The sequence below is a fragment of the Oryzias latipes genome, chromosome 15 (assembly GCF_053564925.1).
Source record: "Oryzias latipes strain Hd-rR chromosome 15, Olatipes_Hd-rR_3.1".
In the NCBI taxonomy this organism is placed as follows: domain Eukaryota; kingdom Metazoa; phylum Chordata; class Actinopteri; order Beloniformes; family Adrianichthyidae; genus Oryzias; species Oryzias latipes.
The window spans coordinates 1,786,544-1,805,020 of record NC_136251.1 but is presented as its reverse complement, the minus strand read 5'-3'; the positions used below and the strand labels follow the sequence as shown (position 1 = coordinate 1,805,020).

The following is an 18,477-nucleotide window of genomic DNA, read 5'->3' as shown; positions in this document are numbered from 1 at the left end:
TTATTAACCCGTTCTGGAGAATCTAAGGATCAGAACAGGGAGGAGGAGGAGGATCGCCTCGGGTCCCCCGCGCTTCTGAGCACGGTGGAAAGGGGAGAAAGATAAAAAGTTATCGCGGGAAAGGTTCAACACCACGCTCTGCCATTTAGCTGGATTTTTTTTCAAAAACCGCCCAGTTGCGATAAGAGCCCTGGAGTTTGGCTTGAAAAGAGCGATCAGCCCAAATATTAATCCAATCGGGGATCTCGCTTCCCTTCCACTGACTGATCTCAGCAGCATCGTCCACCATGGTTAATGTTTACGTTCTCGTTCCCGCCTACTTCAACGCAAAATGATGACGTTTGTTGCGTGTCGATGACGTACAGTTCGGAATCAAGTCGCCTGGCCGGTCAGACGGCGGTCGCAATTGAAAAGAACGGCTACAATTCGGAATCAGGACGGCAAACCCACGGGGCCTGGGTCGCAATTGAAAAGATCGGATCTGTGTCATTCAGACTGTCATGAAAAGATCGGAATTGGGCCGCTTAGGGGCAAAAAATTCGGAATTGGGTCGTTTCAGCCTGCAGTGTGAACGTAGCCTAGGAGTGATGGGAGAGGAGTTTTTGACTGGCTCGTTCAACTGGATCTTACATGGGGAGAAGATGTCTGAGGAATGGAGGAGAACTGTGATGGTGCCCATCTTTAAGAATAAGGAAGATGAGCAGATTGGTGGTAACTATAGAGGAATAAAGCTGATGAGCCATACAATGAAGTTATGGGAAAGAGAAGTTTCATCGGAGTGGGTCTGTTTTTATTATTAGGTTAGATTACATTTATTTTAAACATGTAGAACAATAAAAAATAATACAATAAAAAAAATATAGTAAATAAATAAACAAGTCTCTGTTAGACTGAACTAAAAAAATACACGTTTGAAATGGAGAAGCCAATGCTTATTAAACCCTTGTGCTATCTTAGATGACCCCCCCCCCCTTCCATTGACGTGTTCTCCCTACCATGACAAAGGTGGATAAAGGTGGAAAGAGTTCATGTAATCCATGGACACCAGTGAAGATCACAAATCATTGAAGAAAAAAGGTTCAGAGCACTGTCTAGTGGGTCTAGATGACCCAACTCCCAACGTTAAAGTGCATAGGATAGCACAAGGGTTAGGCATACCTCTACTTTTTACGTATTAGTCCGTAATATTGTACATAATTATTTTTCTTTTTTTCTACGATTAACATTTCACAATAAATTATTGGATATTTCACAATTTTTGTTTTTCCATCTTGTATTTTAGGAACAGTTTTCTTTAAGTTTAAAAGTAAATGATATGTCTAGTATTTTTTTCTGTTGGTTCTCTAGGCTATTCCACAGGTTAATTCTGGACACAGACACACACTTTTGTAATTGTTCCAACTGCTGGTTGTTTAAAACTACCATGTCCCCTCAGAGAGTAATCTCTATCCCTTTGTGTGTAGAGTTTCTATATATTATGAGGTAATACCTTATTACTAGCTTCATAGAGGAATTCTAGTGTACATAAATTAACTATATTAAAAAAATTGAATAATTTGGACTAAAAAATGAAACAGTTGAAGAGAAAGTGAGGAAAAGAAGTGAAGTGTAGCTTGGAATGGGTGGAGAAAAGTGTCAGGTGTGATAGAAGAGTTTCATTTCAAATGAAAGGAAAGGTGTAGAAAGCTGTGGTGAGAGCAGCCATGTTGTTGGCCTAGAGATAGTAGCACAGACAGAAAGCAGAGCTGGAGGTAGCAGAGATGAAGATGCTGAGGTTCTCCTTTGGAGGGACCAGGATGGATAGGAATAAGTACATCAGAGGAACAGCACATGCTGGAGGTTTTGAAGATAAAGTCAGAAAGGCCAGACTGAGATGGTTTAGACATGTCCATGAGAGAGACAGTGAATCTATTGGTAGAAGGATGCTGAGTCTAGAGCTGCCAGGCAGCCTAGAGGAAGACCAAGGAGGATGTTTGTGGATGCAGGATGTGGATGAAGACATGAAGGTAGATGGTGTTAGAGGAGAGCAGGGGTGTCCAATTCCAGGCCTCAAAGGCCGGTGTCCTATATTTTTTCCAATCAACCTGCCTTTGAAGCTCCTAATTGGCTAAACACACATGATCCAGGTAATCAACAGCAGATGAGGCAGGGTTTCAGGCAGGGAAAACCAGCAGGTTGCCGGCCCTTGAGGCCTGGATTTGGACACCCCTGGAGTAGAGGATGCAGAAGACGGGGTTGGATGGAGGAAGTTGATTCACTGTGACGACCCCTGAAGGGAAAAGCTGAAAGAAAAAGAAGATGATTATTTTTATTTCAAGTACTAGATGGTCACATTGCTGTAGTGAGGCTTGGTCCTCCCAGCACTTGGCTGACCATTCATCTATCCCCAGGGAAGACATCCCAACCTACTAGTTTTTTCCCCGCTCAGCCTGATGCCCAATGTTCATCCCTATTTGTTAACAGATGTAATGTGTTATTCTTTTTATGTTTCAATGCACATATTGATCCAGAGACTGAGGTTTTCTTCCTGATTTTCTGCAGACTCTTCCAGAGGTCTTGGGCAGCCATCAGGTCAGAGTTCAGGTGAAGGCATGTGGACTCAGCCCAGTGGATCTAAAGGTAAGCCTGCCATGATCCACAGATGACAAGTGTTTAGCCCACCTAGACTGAGAAATGAGTTTCTTCTAAAAAAATATTTCATACCCATCCACAGTTGAAAAACAAGGTTAAGGTTTGCTTACAGACCGTAGATCTTCATCAGTCCTGTTCATCAGAGGATGTTCCATTCTTCACAGCAGAGGAGCCCCTATGGCGTTTCATCTCTGCCATAAAGTGAAAGGGCGTAAGTCCGGCGAGGCAGAGGGGCGGGACTTTCATTTTTCAGTGCAGGGGGTGTTAACAGGCGGCTCTTGAGCTGCATGCGGCTCTTTGCCTTTTATCATATTTTCTATATACAGTACTTTCACAACCATAAGGTGAAAGTCTTACATTTTCTCCAAAATGTACAGAGCGGCCCTAATGTGTTGTTGTGTGACTTCAGTAAAGAGGATCTAGGAGAGAACAGCATGATGACGGTACGGAGAGAGGTGAGGACGTGAAAGAAGACACACCCCCCCCCCCCCCCCCCCCCCCCAGTACAAAGGTGCAGAGATGTGCATTATGCCGAACAACTTTGGAAACCCTGGAAATGCAAAGAGACATGATTATGAAGCACAGTTTAAACTGAACCACAAATGCATTTCTAAAGAAAAAGGATTGTTTTTTTTTCTTTTAATCAGAATTGTTCGTTTCAAGGTTTGAATGCAGAAAGAGCAGCGAGCCGGCTGCCAAGGGACCGTCTACAAAGTGGGTACTCTGTGAAACACCATTCTGTAAAAATCAGTAGTAAACTTTTAAAAAGCGAATACGTGTCTATATTTATATGAACTGGTAATGAAGACTCGTCAGCATAGTCATGCTACATTATTATTATTATTATTATACTAAATTTTGTTAGAAAGTCAACCTCTATTTTATTTTATTGCATATACTTTTTAAAATTTAACAGAGATATGAATCTGTGGCGAGGTCCCGCCGAGAAAGGATGCAGAGGAGCCAAGGTGAGGAGGTTCGGTCTTTATTTCAAGAACAAAATTCCACAATTGCTCCACGCAGGGCCACACAGCGCATGGCACCTCAGTCTCACTCCTCCATTCTTTTTTTTTTTTTTTTTTTTTTTTTTTGTTTTTTTTCTCCATTCTCACTACCAGTGATGCACCCTTTTAAATGATGAGCCCCTCCCATTGGGCGTGGCTCTTCATCATCTTCCAGGTGGCACCACAGGTAGATATTTCATACATAAAATATACACAAATACACAAAATAAAAACAGTGTGGGCCCCCTCGCCATCTGACGGTGTCACACCGTCACAGAATCATAACATAAATGCACAATAGCTCTGAAGATATTAAAACTTCTGTCACCAAACCTCCTGTACTGACTAATCATGATCTTATTGTCCTACTGCAATAAAGATTATGTCATAAATTCACTTTGTTTACTTTTAGGAATTTTTCATATTTACAAATGGATCAGATTTGGTCAAAAATCCTCAATAGCTTTGAAGATGCTGTAGTTACTGACACAAAACTTCCTGTACTGACTAATCAAGACCTTATTTTCCTACTACAATAAAGGTTTTTGTAAAAAAATTCTAGCATCTTCAGAGCTATCGAGGATTTTTGACCAAATCTGATCCATTTGTAAATATGAAAAATTCCTAGAAATAAACAAAGTGAACTATTGACATATTCTATATTTTAGTATGACGATAAGGTCATGATTAGTCCGTACAGAAGGTTTGGTGACAGTAGCTTCAGTATCTTTATAACTACTGATAACTTTAGTCATGATTCATAACTATTAACATTTCGAAAAGTATGTGCAACAAGAAAAATTAAAGATGGACTTTCCTAAAAAATATTTATTGCAACACGAATATGCTGACGAGTCTTCATTACCAGTTCATATAAATATAGACATTTATTCTTTTTTTGTGAAGTTATTGATTTTTACAGAATGGTGTTTCACAGAGGTTGCACTTTGTTAACGGTCCCTCTGCAACTGGCTCTGCATGTCTGCATTCACAGCTTAAGACGAACATGCTGATTAAAAAAGGCAACAAAACGATCTTTAGAAATGCAGTTGTGGTTCACTTTGTGTTAAGACGAAATGATTGAGATACTTGCTGACACATTTGAACGTTGATCAGAAGAGTTAGTGAAGCAGGAAGTCCGAATCTGTGAAGATCTTTCTAACTTTATCTTCAGCTGCCAGAGAATTTAAAATAATGAATCCATGGTTCACAAATGATGGCGCTGAAAAAACAACTCTGACAAGACAAGAAGACGCAGCAGCAGCTGAGTTTCCAGAGAAACAAGGCGAGGTTGACTGTGTTGGAAGATCGACTCGAGCGCAGCAACTTCCAGCAGATGACAATGAAAAGCTGTCCATCCTCCACTCCTTTTACTTGGAGGCAGCGCTGGGCGAGTTACGCCACACTTTTGGACTGTAGGACTTAAGTTTGGGCTGACGAGTCTGCTTTCACCGTTCTTTGGAGCCGCACAGCGACGAGACGGACTCTGACGATGACGGAAGTGAAGCTGGCGTGTCTGATAGAGATGTAGCCCAGCTGTTTCAGATCCAGAAGATGAGGACTTTGATGGATTTTAAATGCTGATTGATGACTGAAAAAAATAAAAAATTAATCACAACCAACTCAGTTTTGCGCTCGCTGCATTTTTCAAACACACACCTGCATGCATGTTTTAGTGGTATGTGTTCACATTAAATACAGAAAAAAACACCCAGAACTAAAACTGAGCCGTTTAATCCAGTGCTGTTGTATTGTAAGGAGAGGAGGGGGTTATAAATAATGTGGCTTTAATTGTGTGTTTGTGTGTGTGTGTCTGGCAGGTCAGTGTGTGGTGTGGCTCTTTGACTATCACAGTTAAAAATGTCTGCTCTTTGTTGTTGTTCGAACCCCCTGTTTGTGTTAGAGGCTTTCTTAGAAAAAAACGGCAACGTAACGTGGATTAAAACATTAACCAACAACCCAAAACCAAGGTAAGAAAGTGCAGCAGGTTTCTCATGTGAAAATCATTTGTTACCATTTTAATTCACGTTACAGCCGGCGTTTCTTTTCTATTGAAGCCCCAAAACAAAAGTCCCGCCCTGCTGCTTGACATGCAAATTTTAGCCAATCAGATCATCCAGAAAGGTTACTGCCCCCAAGTGACAAAAACGCCCCCTTAACACTGAGTGTGAATCCTGGTGAGGGCGCAAAGAGGAACTGACCGCGCTGGATCACGGCTCAGTTAGGATTGCAGGCCTGCAATTTTAAAATGGGGGGGGGGGTCGCTCGGGTAGAATTGCGCCTGCGCGGTTGTAAGGTTCCTCACTTAGTTCCTGAATACTACGCTCAGTTGTCTTTACGACCTTTCACTTTATGGCAGCCATGAAACGCCATAAGCCCCATCCACAACTGCATTGTATAGTACTGAATTGTGTATTTACTGTTCAAACCAAAGTAAAATCTCTGTCATAAGATTAAAAAGTTCAGCATTCAGATAAATTGGAGACTTTCTGTGTCAGGAAAAGTACCAATCTGTGGAAGAAGCTGTGCTTCAGCTTTGTCTCTGAAACCTCTCCATCCAAAGTTTCTCAGCTGCTGCAAGTTTGCCGCCTCCTTCGTGGATCATCTGATCATGTGCCAGAGCAGCAAGCTGGTTTCCCGTCTCTGTGGTTGTTCTCCTGAAATACATTTAGTTTCTAGTTTTTTACCCAGATACTGTACAGCCTATCAGGACCATGCATATTTGGAGAGAGACACATTCTTTCTAATTTAGTTTCTGTACATTACCACAGGGAATTTTAAATAAAACAACTCAGATGCCATTGAAGTGCAGACTTTCAGCTTTTATTCCATGGGTTAGACAAAAAGATTGCATGAAAATGTGAAACACTAAAGCATTTTTTAAACACAATCCCTTCATTTCATGGGCTCATACGCTGACCAAAAATATAAACGCGACACTTTTGTTATTGCTCCCATTTTTTATGGTATGAACTCAAAGATCTGAAATATTTTCTACATACACAAAATAACCAGTTCTCTGAAATATTGTTCACAAATCTGTCTAAATCTGTGATAGTGAGCACTTCTCCTTTGCCAAGACAATCCATCCCACCTCGCAGGTGTGCCATATCAAGATGCTGATTAGACAGCATGATTATTGCACAAGTGTGCCTTAGACTGGCCACAAGAAAAGGCCACTCTGAAATCTTCAGTTGTATCACACAGCACAATGCCACAGATGTCGCAAGTTTTGAGGGAGCGTGCAATTGGCATGCTGATAGCAGGAATGTCCACCAGAGCTGTTGCTAGGGAATTGAATGTCCATTTCTCCACCATAAGCCGTCTCCAAAGGCGTTTCCGAGAATTTGGCAGCACATCCAACCGGCCTCACAACCGCAGACCACGTGTAACCACACCAGCCCAAGACCTCCACATCCAGCATGTCCACCTCCAAGATCGTCTGAGACCAGCCACTCGGACAGCTGCTGAAACAATCGGTTTGCATAACCACAGAATTTCTGCACAAACTGTCAGAAACCGTCTCAAGGAAGCTCATCTGCATGCTCGTCGTCCTCATCGGGGTCTCGACCTCACTCCAGTTCGTCGTCGTAACCGACTTGAGTGGGCAAATGCTCGCATGCGATGGCGTCTGGATGAATCCCGGTTTACACTGTTCAGGGCAGATGGCAGACAGCAAATGGGGCGTCGTGTGGGTGAGGGGTTTTCTGATGTCAATGTTGTGGATCGAGTAGCCCATGGTGGTGGTGGGGTTATGTTATGGGCAGGTGTATGTTATGGGCGAAGAACACAGGTGCATTTCATTGATGGCATTTTGAATGCACAGAGATACCGTGACGAGATCCTGGGGCCCATTGTTGTGCCGTACATCCAACAATATCACTTCACGTTGCAGCATGATAATGCACGGCCCCATGTTGCAAGGATCTATTCACAATTCTTGGAAGCTGAAAACATCCCAGTTGTTGCATGGCCAGCATACTCACCGGACATGTCACCCATCGAGCATGTTTGGGATGCTCTGGATCGGCGTATACGACAGCGAGTTCCAGTTCCTGCCAATATCCAGCAACTTTGCACAGCCATTGAAGAAGAGTGGACCAACATTCCACAGGCCACAATGGACAACCTGATCAACCTTAGCCTTTTCTTGTGGCCAGTCTAAGGCACACCTGTGCAATAATCATGCTGTCTAATCAGCATCTTGATATGGCACACCTGCGAGGTGGGATGGATTGTCTTGGCAAAGGAGAAGTGCTCACTATCACAGATTTAGACAGATTTGTGATCAATCTTTCAGAGAACTGGTTATTTTGTGTATGTGGAAAATGTTTCACATCTTTGAGTTCATACCATAAAAAATGGGAGCAATAACAAAAGTGTTCCGTTTATATTTTTTGTCAGTGTAAGTAATGATCTATAAATGAAACGGGAGACAGGGAGCCAGGCTCTTCTGTGCTTCTGTTCTTCCCTCTCTGTTCGGTAGTGGTGTGCATTGGCAAAAGTACAATACAATACATATCGTGATACATTTCTCACAACATGATACGTATTGTGATACATCCAAAGACTGTACCGGAACGATTCCAAAAAAATATTTTTAAAGAGTATGAACGTACCTGAATATTAATATGCCTTCTATAATAATAAAATAATCAAATTCAGTTTATTTAATGATCACAATGCAATGTTAAGCACTGCAACTGTATTTCATACAACAAGTTGCTTTTACCCAAGCAAATTCATAGTGCTTTTCTTTTGGTAAATTTAGATATATTTGTTCTTAAAGGGAATAGTCAACTTGGTCTGATTTCCACAACAAAATATTTTTTAGTATCAGGAAAAGAAAAAAAGATTTTAATGAGCCTTAACCAATGGGCTAAGTTTCTGTAGTTAGTGCTTGCCTCATAACAACAAAAACTGCAGGGCTGACTGAATATTTAACACGAGTTGGTTCTCGCTGAGATTTTGTAGTTGTTTTGTGTGGTGTAGAGCTGCTCAAAGAGGCTCAGTGTACTGTGCTTTCAACTTGCGGTCGGGGGTTTAAGTGGAAAACAAGAGTCAGACGCTGTAGGACAATCATTAATAAATACAATCTTGACGGCATTTTAAATCGATACACCAGTATCACAGATTTAAATATTGCCATATATCGCCAAATTTATTTTTTCCTATACCCCTACTGTCTTAACCTTTTTTCTGCTTAGCTAAAGTCTAGTGTTATCTCAATTTGATGCTGTGTTGTTATCTGATTTCGGATGGACCTGACTTCAGTTAATTCTGCTCTTTAATATAACAATTTTCCCATCACCACTGTTTTTAAATGATAAAACACTCAATCATAAAAGCCATTAAAGAGTTTCCTTTGTTAGAGCTGACATGAAGAAGCTTTGTTCTCCATAAATCTGTTTTAAACCTGTGTAGAATCCATGTGATTTGCTGACAGCAGCTCTCTTTTGTCTACTGCAGCTACTCAGGGATGTCGGGATTCAGACGGATTTGGTTCCAGTGGGTAGGGAGGTGGCCGGTGTTGTCCTTCAAGGTGGTAAAAAAAAATAGGTGGCTCATCTGGTAACTTGACTTTTTCAACCAGTAACTCCATGCCTTTTTCCTCAGTGGGCCCCAAAGTGACATTCTTTCAGCCCAAAGATGAAGTTGTAGGTAAGAAACAGATATTTTTTAAAATCTCTTTGATTTGATTTGTTGGCTCAGACGTCCGTGATCAAACACTTCTCAAAGTCCTTCATGGTGTTAATAACGAGAACCTTGGACCGGTCCAGTGGACCAAGTGGTTTGACAAAGATCCCGCAGCCTTCAACCCAAGTGTTTTCAATCTGCTTACGCTTCCTGAGAAGCCTGGCATGTTTGGAGATTTCGGCATTCCTTCTGGTCAGATGGTTATTCAGATAAATAGCAGATCCATTCAGATTTTTCTTTTGGTTCATCAGAGCTAGCTTGTGTTTTTGATTCACAAACCTGATGAGGATCGCTGATTTATCTGTCTCCTTTCTCCGTCTCCTTTCTCCTGGGAAGCAGGTGGCAGATCTCAATGGTATTTAGATCCAGGGAAATCCTTTCAGACGTGAGAAATGATTCCACTTGGTGTTCTAAAGTCTCACCCTCGCACCCAGTTTCAGAAGAAATGCTAACAATGCTAGCGCAGTTAGCATTAGCTATGCTAACTCCAGCTGCATTTAGCTTTGCCCGAGGTTTGATCGGTACTCCAGAGAGAATGACATTATTCATCCTTACTTGTTGTTCCACATCGTCCAGTCTTTTCTCCAGAATGTCAACCCGGTTATCCCATTGCTCGTTTTGAGCTCGGAGTGTTCGGAACTCTTCCATTAGCTCCAGGAGCAGAGTTAGCTTAGCATTCACTTGTTCCATAAAGGGATACAATGCAGGTTGGATATCATCAATAGTCTTTTTAAGGTCTTCGTAGTAATGTTTTTTCTTAGGGGCCATGGTCAGCTCTCTTTTTTTGGAGAAAATCAACTTTTTAAGTCATTTGAAGATAGTTGTACACACCTGAGCCGGGGGTGTCCGTGTCCCTGTGGAGTGGGTTCTGGTCCTTGCCCCTGGGTGCTGGGCCTCGTCAAATTTCCAACTGTGGCCGAGCCTGGTAGGGCCATGTTTACAACACCCCTCGTGGGCCCCCCTTTTCCCAGGGGTGCCCCCCTCCTGGGCGGGGGCGGCTGGCCCCTGCCTTTCTCCTTTCTGGACCAACTGTGGGCCGGGTGGGTGACTGCCTGGAGTGCGGAACGGGTCTCCCTTGGGGGGTCCTGGCTCGTACCTGGGGTTGGGGCGGGGGGATGCCCAGAACTCCTGGGTGGTGAAGAGGTTCTCGTCTGGGGCTGCTTCTCTCCTGGTTGGGCTGGGGCGGTGCTCTCTTTCCCCCCATGCCTCCCTGCTCTCTGGCTCCGGGGGCCTCGCGGCGGTCCTGCTGGCCCTGGCCTGGGTGGCGGATGTCGTCGCCCGGGGGGCGGTTGTTATCTGCCTGCTGCCGTGTGGCTTTGGGGGTTCTGGCTGCCGCGGCTGCTGCGGCGGGGGCCTTGGTGTGGGGGTGGATGGGCACTCTCCCTCCTTTTCACATTCCATCATCCATCTTAGAAGAACATAAACACTCACTTAAGCACAGGAGTAAGCTCACCTTTGCACTAATAGTTTGCGTGATTGATTAAATGAAAAATTTCACACTAGTTGGTTTGAAGACATAAGTATGCGTGTGTGAACACTATCTGTTTTGTATACGTGTTGACTTGTGGACATTTTTGCAACTAACAGGTGTGTTTATAACAATTGAGTGTGTGTGTGGACAGACCCCGCCCTTTGAGATTTGTACTACATTTGAACCTTACCGTAATGATAAACATCCAGTAGCTTGTTGTTTTATGCTGCTTCATGGTTTTACCCCCCCCCCCCTCCTATGATCACCCTCCCACCCCCCCCTAACATCCTTCTCTCTTCTTCCCTCCTTTCCTTTTCCGTCCAGTCCAACACCAAAGATTTTCAAATATGATTAAAAGGAATAAAGTTTGGCCTCGATTACAAAAGGGGTTTATTCAGACATACCTTTGGTTTGTCTGAAGATTAATAACCCCTCTTGTTAAAGTAAAATATGTCCAACACAAGAGGCCCTCAGCTCTCATCTGTCTGCCCAGCTGTTGGACAGGACAAGTTAAAAAAAAAAAAAAATGAAGATAGTTATATAGCCACAGTGAGCCGTGCTGTAACCCGGAACCGGGATAAAAAAAAAATCAGGGGGATAAGGGGGCTTTGATTTTCTCACAAACAAACTGATGAAGATGACTGCAATATGCAGAAGGTGCAGCTCTCCTGGGTTTGCGACAGAGCAGCTTCCTGCTCCTCTGACCTTCTCAGTGGATCTTTGAGGTGGATCTCTCTGCGTTTTGGGTTGCAGCTGCCTCTGTCACATTTTCTGTTCAGCTCTTCTTCTGAACTCAAGTTCTGGTGAATCCTGAGTTGGGTATGGATCTCTGGTTTGTTAATGTTGCAAACATTAGTAGATGAGCTTACTCAGATATGCTTTAATGTTTGCTGGTCTGGACTAAAAACTGCAGCACATCATGAACACTAACTTCAGACCAGAGATGCTTAACCAGCTAATGAAAATATTGCTACCCCCAACCTCCCATCCTCCCCATCACTTCTTACACTAAAGCCCTCATAGAGGGGGTCTAACTCCCCAGAACAGAAACCCAGGTTTTGTCTGCCTGGTCAGATTATGTTCAGAATGTTATGTTCATTTCCATATAGACTGGAATTTTGTGTCATCTCTTCTAATCCTCTGCAGGCATCCTCCCCCTGGACTCTTTGTGTTCTGGGCTCTGTGAAGTAATAGATGTGGATGAATGTGTTCTAGGTAAGACCTGCTATACACTCCCAAAAGGAAAGCTGCTTTTCTTTTCAGGTACATTGATAATCTCTGTGTAATATTAGAAGCTGTAATTTGCTGTTCCATCTAAAGAACAGTTCTTCTAAAGCACGTGTCAAACAGAAGTCCTGGGGGCCAAATGTGGCAATGTGTGTAATACATGTTCTTTCTAGCTCAGTTTTGTCATTTTTCTTTTTTCACTTGGACAGTTTGATACTTTAAGAATGGAGTTATGTGAGTTTTAATAAACGGAAAAAAGTTAAAAGGATTTATGCTAAAGTAACAAAGCAAACATATGTTTTCTATGCAGAGGTTGCACTTTGTTGACGCTCCCTTGGCAGCCGGCTCGCTGCATGTCTGCATTCCCAGCTCGAAGAGAACAACTCTGATTAAAAAGCAAAAAAACGATCTTTTTTCTTTTGAAATGCTTTTGTAGTCCCCTCTCTGTGTTAACACAAAAGGATTGAGATACTTGCTGACACATTTGAACGTTTATCAGAAGAGTTATTGAAGCAGGAAGTCGAATCTGTGAAGATCTAATTTAACCGAACTGCAGCTGCTCTATTCCCGTGTTCCTCCACGTAGCTGATAGCTAGCAGTTTAAACTGTGCTTCATAATCGTGTTGCTTTGCATTTCCAGGGTTTCCAAAGTTGTTCTGCATAATGCACATATCACGCTGTTCTCTCCTAGAGCCTCTTTACTGAAGTCACACAACAACACATTAGGGCCGCTCTGTACATTTTGGAGAAAATGTAAAACTTTTATATTTGCCTTATGGTTGTGAAAGTACTGTACATACATAGAAACTATGATAAAAGGCAGAGATCCGTATGCAGCTGAAGAGCCACCTGTTAACCCCTCCCTGCTCTGAAAAATGAAAGTCCCGCCCCGCTGCCTCGCTGGATTTTGACATGCAAATTTCGGCCAATCCGATCAACCAGAATGGTTACTGCCCCCAAGTGACAAAAACGCCCCATTTACACTGCACACAAACCCGGGCAAGCGCACAAAGGGGAAGTGAGTGGGCGGGATCACGGCTCAGGTCTGCATTGCAGGCCTGCAGTTTTAAAATGCGGGGTCGCTCGGGTAGAATTGTGCCTGCGCGGTTGTAAGGTTCCTCACTTAGCTCCTGAATACGCCGCTCAGTTGTCTTTACGACCTTTCACTTTATGGCAGCCATGACACGCCATAGACAGTCCCTATGCTAGGGGGGGGGCGAACACGCGGCTCTTGACTGCATTCAGCTCTCGGCCAATGAGAATGCGGCTCTTTGCCTCTTACCATATTTTCTATATACCGTATTTTCATGAACACACAACTATGTTGCGGTGCACCTAATGTGTTGTTGCGTGACATTGGTAAAGACGACATAGGAGAGGACAGGATGAGAACGATAAGGAGGGAAGTGAGGACGTGAAAGAAGACACCCCCAGCCCGAGTAGTACAAACGTGCCGGTATGTGCATGATACAGAACGACATCGTTTTGGAAAGCCTGAAAATGCTGCGAAGAGACACGATTATGAAGCACAGTTTAAACTGCAAGCTATCAGCTGCGCAGAGGAACATGGGAATCCAGCAACTGCAGAGAATTCACGACTCATGAAGCCATGGTTCACAAGTGGAGGAAGCTGGAAAATGAACTCCGACAAGTCAAGAAGACGCAGCTGAGTTTCCGTCGAAATAAAGCGAGATGGCCCGAGGCCAACTTGACTGAAGGCAGTAACGCTTGCTGAGGAAATGAAAACTGAACATTTTCAAGGAGGTCTTGGTGCTTTCGCAGCAACTTCCAGTGGATGACAATGAAAAGCTGTCCATCTTCCGCTCCTTTTACTGTGAGGCAGCGCCGGGCGAGTTATGTCACAGTTTGTGAATGGATTGTAGAAACTTGGGCTAACGTGTCTGCTTGCACTGCTTTCGAAGTGCTGAAAAGCCAGCATCATTCATGAGGAGCTGCACGGCAACGAGACGGACTCTGACAAAGGCGAAAGAAAGGGTGTTTTTTTAGTAGATATTTGTTCATTTCAGATACAGAAGATGAGGACTTGGATGGATGTTTGGATGCTGATTAATGACTGAAAAAAAAAAAAAATCACAACCAACTCAGTTTTGCTCCAGCTGCCTTTTAAAAACACACACTAGCATGCATGTTTTACTGGTATGTGTTAACGTGCCCGCGCCCTAAAGTCTAACACCTTTTGAATGTGTCAAATACTGAAAAAGAACCCATAAGTGAAACTGCACCCTATGGTCGTGAAAATACGGGTATCGTGGCTCTTTGCCTCATTTCATATTTAGTTTTTTTCGCCTCTTAAACCAAACTCAAATCCATCAGAATGTCATAAAAAAAAAAAAAAAAATCATTTGGCAAAGTGGGTGTTTTGACACTGTTTCCAGAGCAGCAAATGTTTTAATATTCCATCAATTGTCAGTTTTTCATGCAATTAGTCAATTATTAGTTTTTAAATAAAAAATAAGTTAGAAAAGTAACATGTTTTAGTGAAGGTCGAAATTACATTTATGCTTCACACAACTGAAATGTAATGAATTTAATGTGTTTACTGTGAATATAAATTACTTAGAAACCAGAAGGATGCTGTGTCCAGATGTTTGTGTATTTGTTGGTCTAAGTGTCATTGAAAGAGGAATGTTGAGATACAAAGAATTACCTGTTAAATACTGTTGGATAAATAGTGAAATGTTCAGTTTTTATCATCGTAAATCTGACTTCAGAGGAGTCGGTGCCTCACCAGCCATCAACCTCACTGCACGTCATTGAGTAGTAGTGTGTGTCAGAGAGGCAGAGAATCAGATAGTGAGAGTGTGTGTGTGTGTGTGTGGAGGGGGTATCTGACCTCCAGGGTAGTTGCTGTGTTAACTCTGGCTAAGCTGCATTTGATGTGTGTATTAAGGGTGGACACTTTCCTTGAAATAAACACAAGTACGTTGTGTTGTAGGGAGAGGAGTGTTTTATGGAAAATTATACGGCTTTAATTGCGTGTTTGTGTGTGTACGTCTTGGCGGCAGTGCGGCTCATGCGGTAGAGCGGGTCGTCCAATGATCGAAGGGTTGATCCCCGCTCCCACCAGTCAGAAACTGGCAGCCATGCCTCTGTCAGTCTGCCCCAGGGCAGCTGAGGCTACATCAGCAGTTACCATCACCCATATGAATAATGGACACATTGGAAGAACTTTGAGCACCAAGAATCAGCACAGATAAATCGAAGCCATTAATATGATTATTATTATTATTATTGGCAGGTCAGTGTGTGGTGTGGCTCTTTGACTCTCACAGTTTCGGCTCTTTGTGTCAAACTTGTTTGCCACCCCTGCCCTATGCTGTGTGGCCCTCAGTGAAAATGAGTTTGACACCCCTGTTCTAAAGGTTCTCCTGATGTTTCCGACGATTCTTCTGATAGCTTTTTGAAAGTCCTTTTCACAGCTCTCCTAATGGTTTTGCAGACAGTTTTTCTGGTGGCCTTCTGCACTTCTAATGGGAAATCCGAGCTGCTGTTTCAGTCTTTTAGGGTGATGCATGTTTGGATGTTCTGCAGTTCGGAGGCCAGAGAAGCTGAGTGCGACCTGCGCAGCTGCCACACTGCGGGATGGTGTCCGGGCTTATACCGCTCTCCACACACATGCTGGTATTGCAGCAGGACACACGCTGCTGGTCTTAGATGGAAGCAGCGTACGTAAAATTGAAGGTACTCCTCAAAGTTGAGAAGGACTCCTCTAAGCTCTCTTCCTGGTTTCTGCAGAACTTTGGCCTCATGTGCATCCAGCTGGCTTCTTATTGTGGACTGAAGGTCCTGGCCACGTCCAACTCAGCAGAGGAGCAAGCATTTCTGGAGCAGCTCCGGCCTGCTGTTGGTGTGTTCAGCTTATATATGTTTAAGGCCCACCCGTGATGTACTTTCATTTGCTATCCTTCCCTCTTTTCTCTCCATCTCTTTGTCTCCTCAGGGGTTCAGGAGCCGCTGGTCGGTGAGATATTCTCTGTTCCATCTGCTTCTATTCTTCTTCTTTTTTAGCTAATATCTGCACCTGTTCATCTAGTAATGTTCCCAACATGAACACCTGCAGAAATGTACCTCCACTTATCCAAACTGTTGTCATTGTATTAAGCTAGAGTCATTCCAGTCTACAACGGCTCCTCAGATTTGCTGTCTGCAGTTTTGGAGGAGACGGGAGGGCTAGGGGTGGATGCAGTCATCGACTCTGGAGGTGAAAACTCTGCAGCCTTCAGTATGTGCATGAAAAAACTCAACGTCAGAGTTTGTCTTTGTTTTTCCTTTCATGTGAAGTTTGTCTGTTCATCGAGGAGAAGTTACTCCCACACAAACATGACATCATCAGCATGCTGTCAGCGGGGGGAACTTGGGTCACATCCCATCAGGACTTGCAGGTGAGCATTTAGGATGCTGGTTTTCTGGGTCTGGAGCTTTTATGAAGACATTTTATGAACAAAGACACTTTTGTGCAGAATGTTGAGTCTTGATTCCATTGTTTGCACATCCAGTCTACTAGAGTTTGGTGGATTTCTAATAGGGTCGGTTGGAGTTCGCTTCTCACAGTCAGCCGTGGAGTTTAGAGTCCAGAAGGATTTTATTGCTGAGTAAACAGAGAAAGCTTGGTCTTGAGGCTTTGCTGTTTGTAGATCAGGTTTTTCCATCAATACCTCCAGCTCTCTGGAAGATTCCAGGTAAAAAACTGAATTTTTTTCATCCTATTCTCACAGAATGACCAATGATGACTCCCTTAGCTTTAACCCTTGTGCTATCTTAGATGACCACACCCTTACATTGACGTGTTCTCCCTACCATGACAAAGGTGGATAAAGGTTCACATATCATTAAAGAAAAAAGGTTCAGCGCACTGTCTAGTGGGTCTAGATCAGTGTTTTTCAACCAGTGTGTGTTCCGTGGGAAATTGCCCTCATTCACTGATCTAAAAACATTTTCCATCTCCAGGATATCAGCTCTGTGTTCATCCAAACAGGCCCTGATAAAACACTGAGGAGTTAGGATATGAAAGATCATAAAATACTTTTTTCTTTGTGTTTATTTGATTCTATTAAAGACATTTTGATAAGAATGACGGTACTGCGATTTAGCCGCAGCTACAGCTGTTTGCGGCAAAGTCCCGCCCCTTTAACTGTCTCCACCAATCATTCTTGGAGGCTTAATCACACGTCATCAGTCTGACCAATCAGAAGTGGTTAAAGTCTTCACTTCCTTGTTCTGATTCTGCTCATAAAGTCTCTCAGTTCTAACAAAAATACCAGCTAAAGCTCGTCTTTAGCGGTGTAGCTTTCCACAGAATCCGGTATCAGACCGTGGAACAAGTGAACAAAACCACGAAGCTCAGAGAAGAGAGTCTGTCTGCCATCACTACATCTCCCATGATGCATTGGGTTAAAGTGACAGCGTCTCGGCGCACAATGAGTCTTCCTTTGACGTCTTGAAACAACAACGAACACACAAACTGTTTTTAAATCTTCTAACTTAACTTTTATTACATCTTTTAGAAAAAACAGCTGCAGCTTCCAGCTTTTTCTGCCACAATTATCACAAAAATGCACGTGAGATCATGGAGGGGCTGTAGATCAATACAGACTAGGAGTTTCTCCTTTTTTTTAAATTTTTGAATGCTGGTGTGCCGCGGATTTTTGACAAGGTGGCTCAAAAAACGGTTGAAAACACTGATCTAGAGGGTCTAGATGACCCAACTCCCAATCTTATAGTACCTAAGATAGCACAAGGGTTCAAAGTCTTCTTTGTTGTTTTGTTTTTCGCCATAAATACTGCCTTAATGTCAGTGTCTTCATGAAACTTTAACAATTCTATATTTTTATGATACAAATGAGCCATAACAGGCAGCAAAGGGTTCATTTTCATTTGAATCTAAATACTTGAGTCTTAAACAGAAAAAGAATGTGTTCACTTCTGTTTTTCACAGCTTGATCCTCCAGACTGCAGGTTACTGTTTTTGAAATCAGCATCTGTGTCTTTTCTGAATCCTGAAGTGTGGACGACCTCATCAGCTCAACAAGGACGATACCTCCGTATCCTCTAAACAGAACCTAATCTGAATACTGCCTCTTCAAAATGAGAAGAGCGTCATTCTACTGTTAGAAAATATTTCTTTAACATTCTTCATTCAGACATCCTGAAGGACGTTATTGAGAAGATGTCCACTGGAGTTCTCAGGTATGTCCAACATTTCTGCATGCACTTCTGATCCCGTCATCAGAACAGTGGGAACTTTTTCCCATGTCTCTGCAGACCTCGGCCACAGGAAGCCATGCCTCTGTATGAAGCTGTGGTTGTTATGGAGACCATCCAACGTCAGCTGAGGAAAACAGCTGTGATTCAGCTCTGACAGAAATCGGCCCACAGCTGTTTATAGAAAATGAAACCATGAAATAAATCTGACAGTATAAGACTGTG

The 18,477-nt window shown here is 43.0% G+C and overlaps 2 protein-coding genes and 1 long non-coding RNA gene across 8 annotated transcripts in view; 1 reads left to right on the top strand and 2 right to left on the bottom strand.

Moving 5' to 3' along the window:
• cryzl1 (crystallin, zeta (quinone reductase)-like 1) overlaps nucleotides 1-18,477 on the top strand; it is a 27,148-nt gene extending 8,671 nt beyond the window's left edge. Inside the window, exons 2-14 of one of the 5 annotated variants that reach the window (XM_078931636.1) lie at nucleotides 2,542-2,619; nucleotides 9,105-9,177; nucleotides 9,252-9,296; nucleotides 11,950-12,018; nucleotides 15,583-15,716; nucleotides 15,787-15,898; nucleotides 15,992-16,012; nucleotides 16,154-16,252; nucleotides 16,333-16,433; nucleotides 16,577-16,730; nucleotides 18,054-18,092; nucleotides 18,192-18,237; nucleotides 18,313-18,477. In XM_078931636.1, the coding sequence (XP_078787762.1) occupies nucleotides 2,542-2,619; nucleotides 9,105-9,177; nucleotides 9,252-9,296; nucleotides 11,950-12,018; nucleotides 15,583-15,716; nucleotides 15,787-15,898; nucleotides 15,992-16,012; nucleotides 16,154-16,252; nucleotides 16,333-16,433; nucleotides 16,577-16,730; nucleotides 18,054-18,092; nucleotides 18,192-18,237; nucleotides 18,313-18,409 (1,068 nt within the window). In that variant the 3' untranslated portion in view covers nucleotides 18,410-18,477. Of the gene's footprint in view, nucleotides 1-2,541; nucleotides 2,620-9,104; nucleotides 9,178-9,251; nucleotides 9,297-11,949; nucleotides 12,019-15,582; nucleotides 15,717-15,786; nucleotides 15,899-15,991; nucleotides 16,013-16,153; nucleotides 16,253-16,332; nucleotides 16,434-16,576; nucleotides 16,731-17,986; nucleotides 18,093-18,191; nucleotides 18,238-18,312 lie in introns of all 5 variants that reach the window. The other 4 variants (XM_078931637.1, XM_023963054.2, XM_023963053.2 and 1 more) reach the window with 4 other exon arrangements.
• LOC144984091 (uncharacterized) lies at nucleotides 774-4,081 on the bottom strand. Of its 2 annotated transcripts, none has more exons than XR_013647746.1 (2): nucleotides 2,746-4,081; nucleotides 774-2,666 (listed from the first exon to the last, which is right to left on the bottom strand). It is a non-coding gene; the product is annotated as an uncharacterized LOC144984091 (long non-coding RNA). The 2 variants fall into 2 exon arrangements; XR_013647747.1 differs by having other exon boundaries at nucleotides 774-2,661.
• The window catches only part of aprt (adenine phosphoribosyltransferase), a 29,787-nt gene continuing 16,114 nt past the window's right edge, over nucleotides 4,805-18,477 (bottom strand). The window contains exons 5-6 of the transcript XR_002874687.2: nucleotides 6,143-6,292; nucleotides 4,805-5,226 (exon numbers count right to left, since the gene is read on the bottom strand). The gene's annotated coding sequence lies outside the window, so the exon portion shown is untranslated. The remainder of the gene's footprint in view (nucleotides 5,227-6,142; nucleotides 6,293-18,477) is intronic.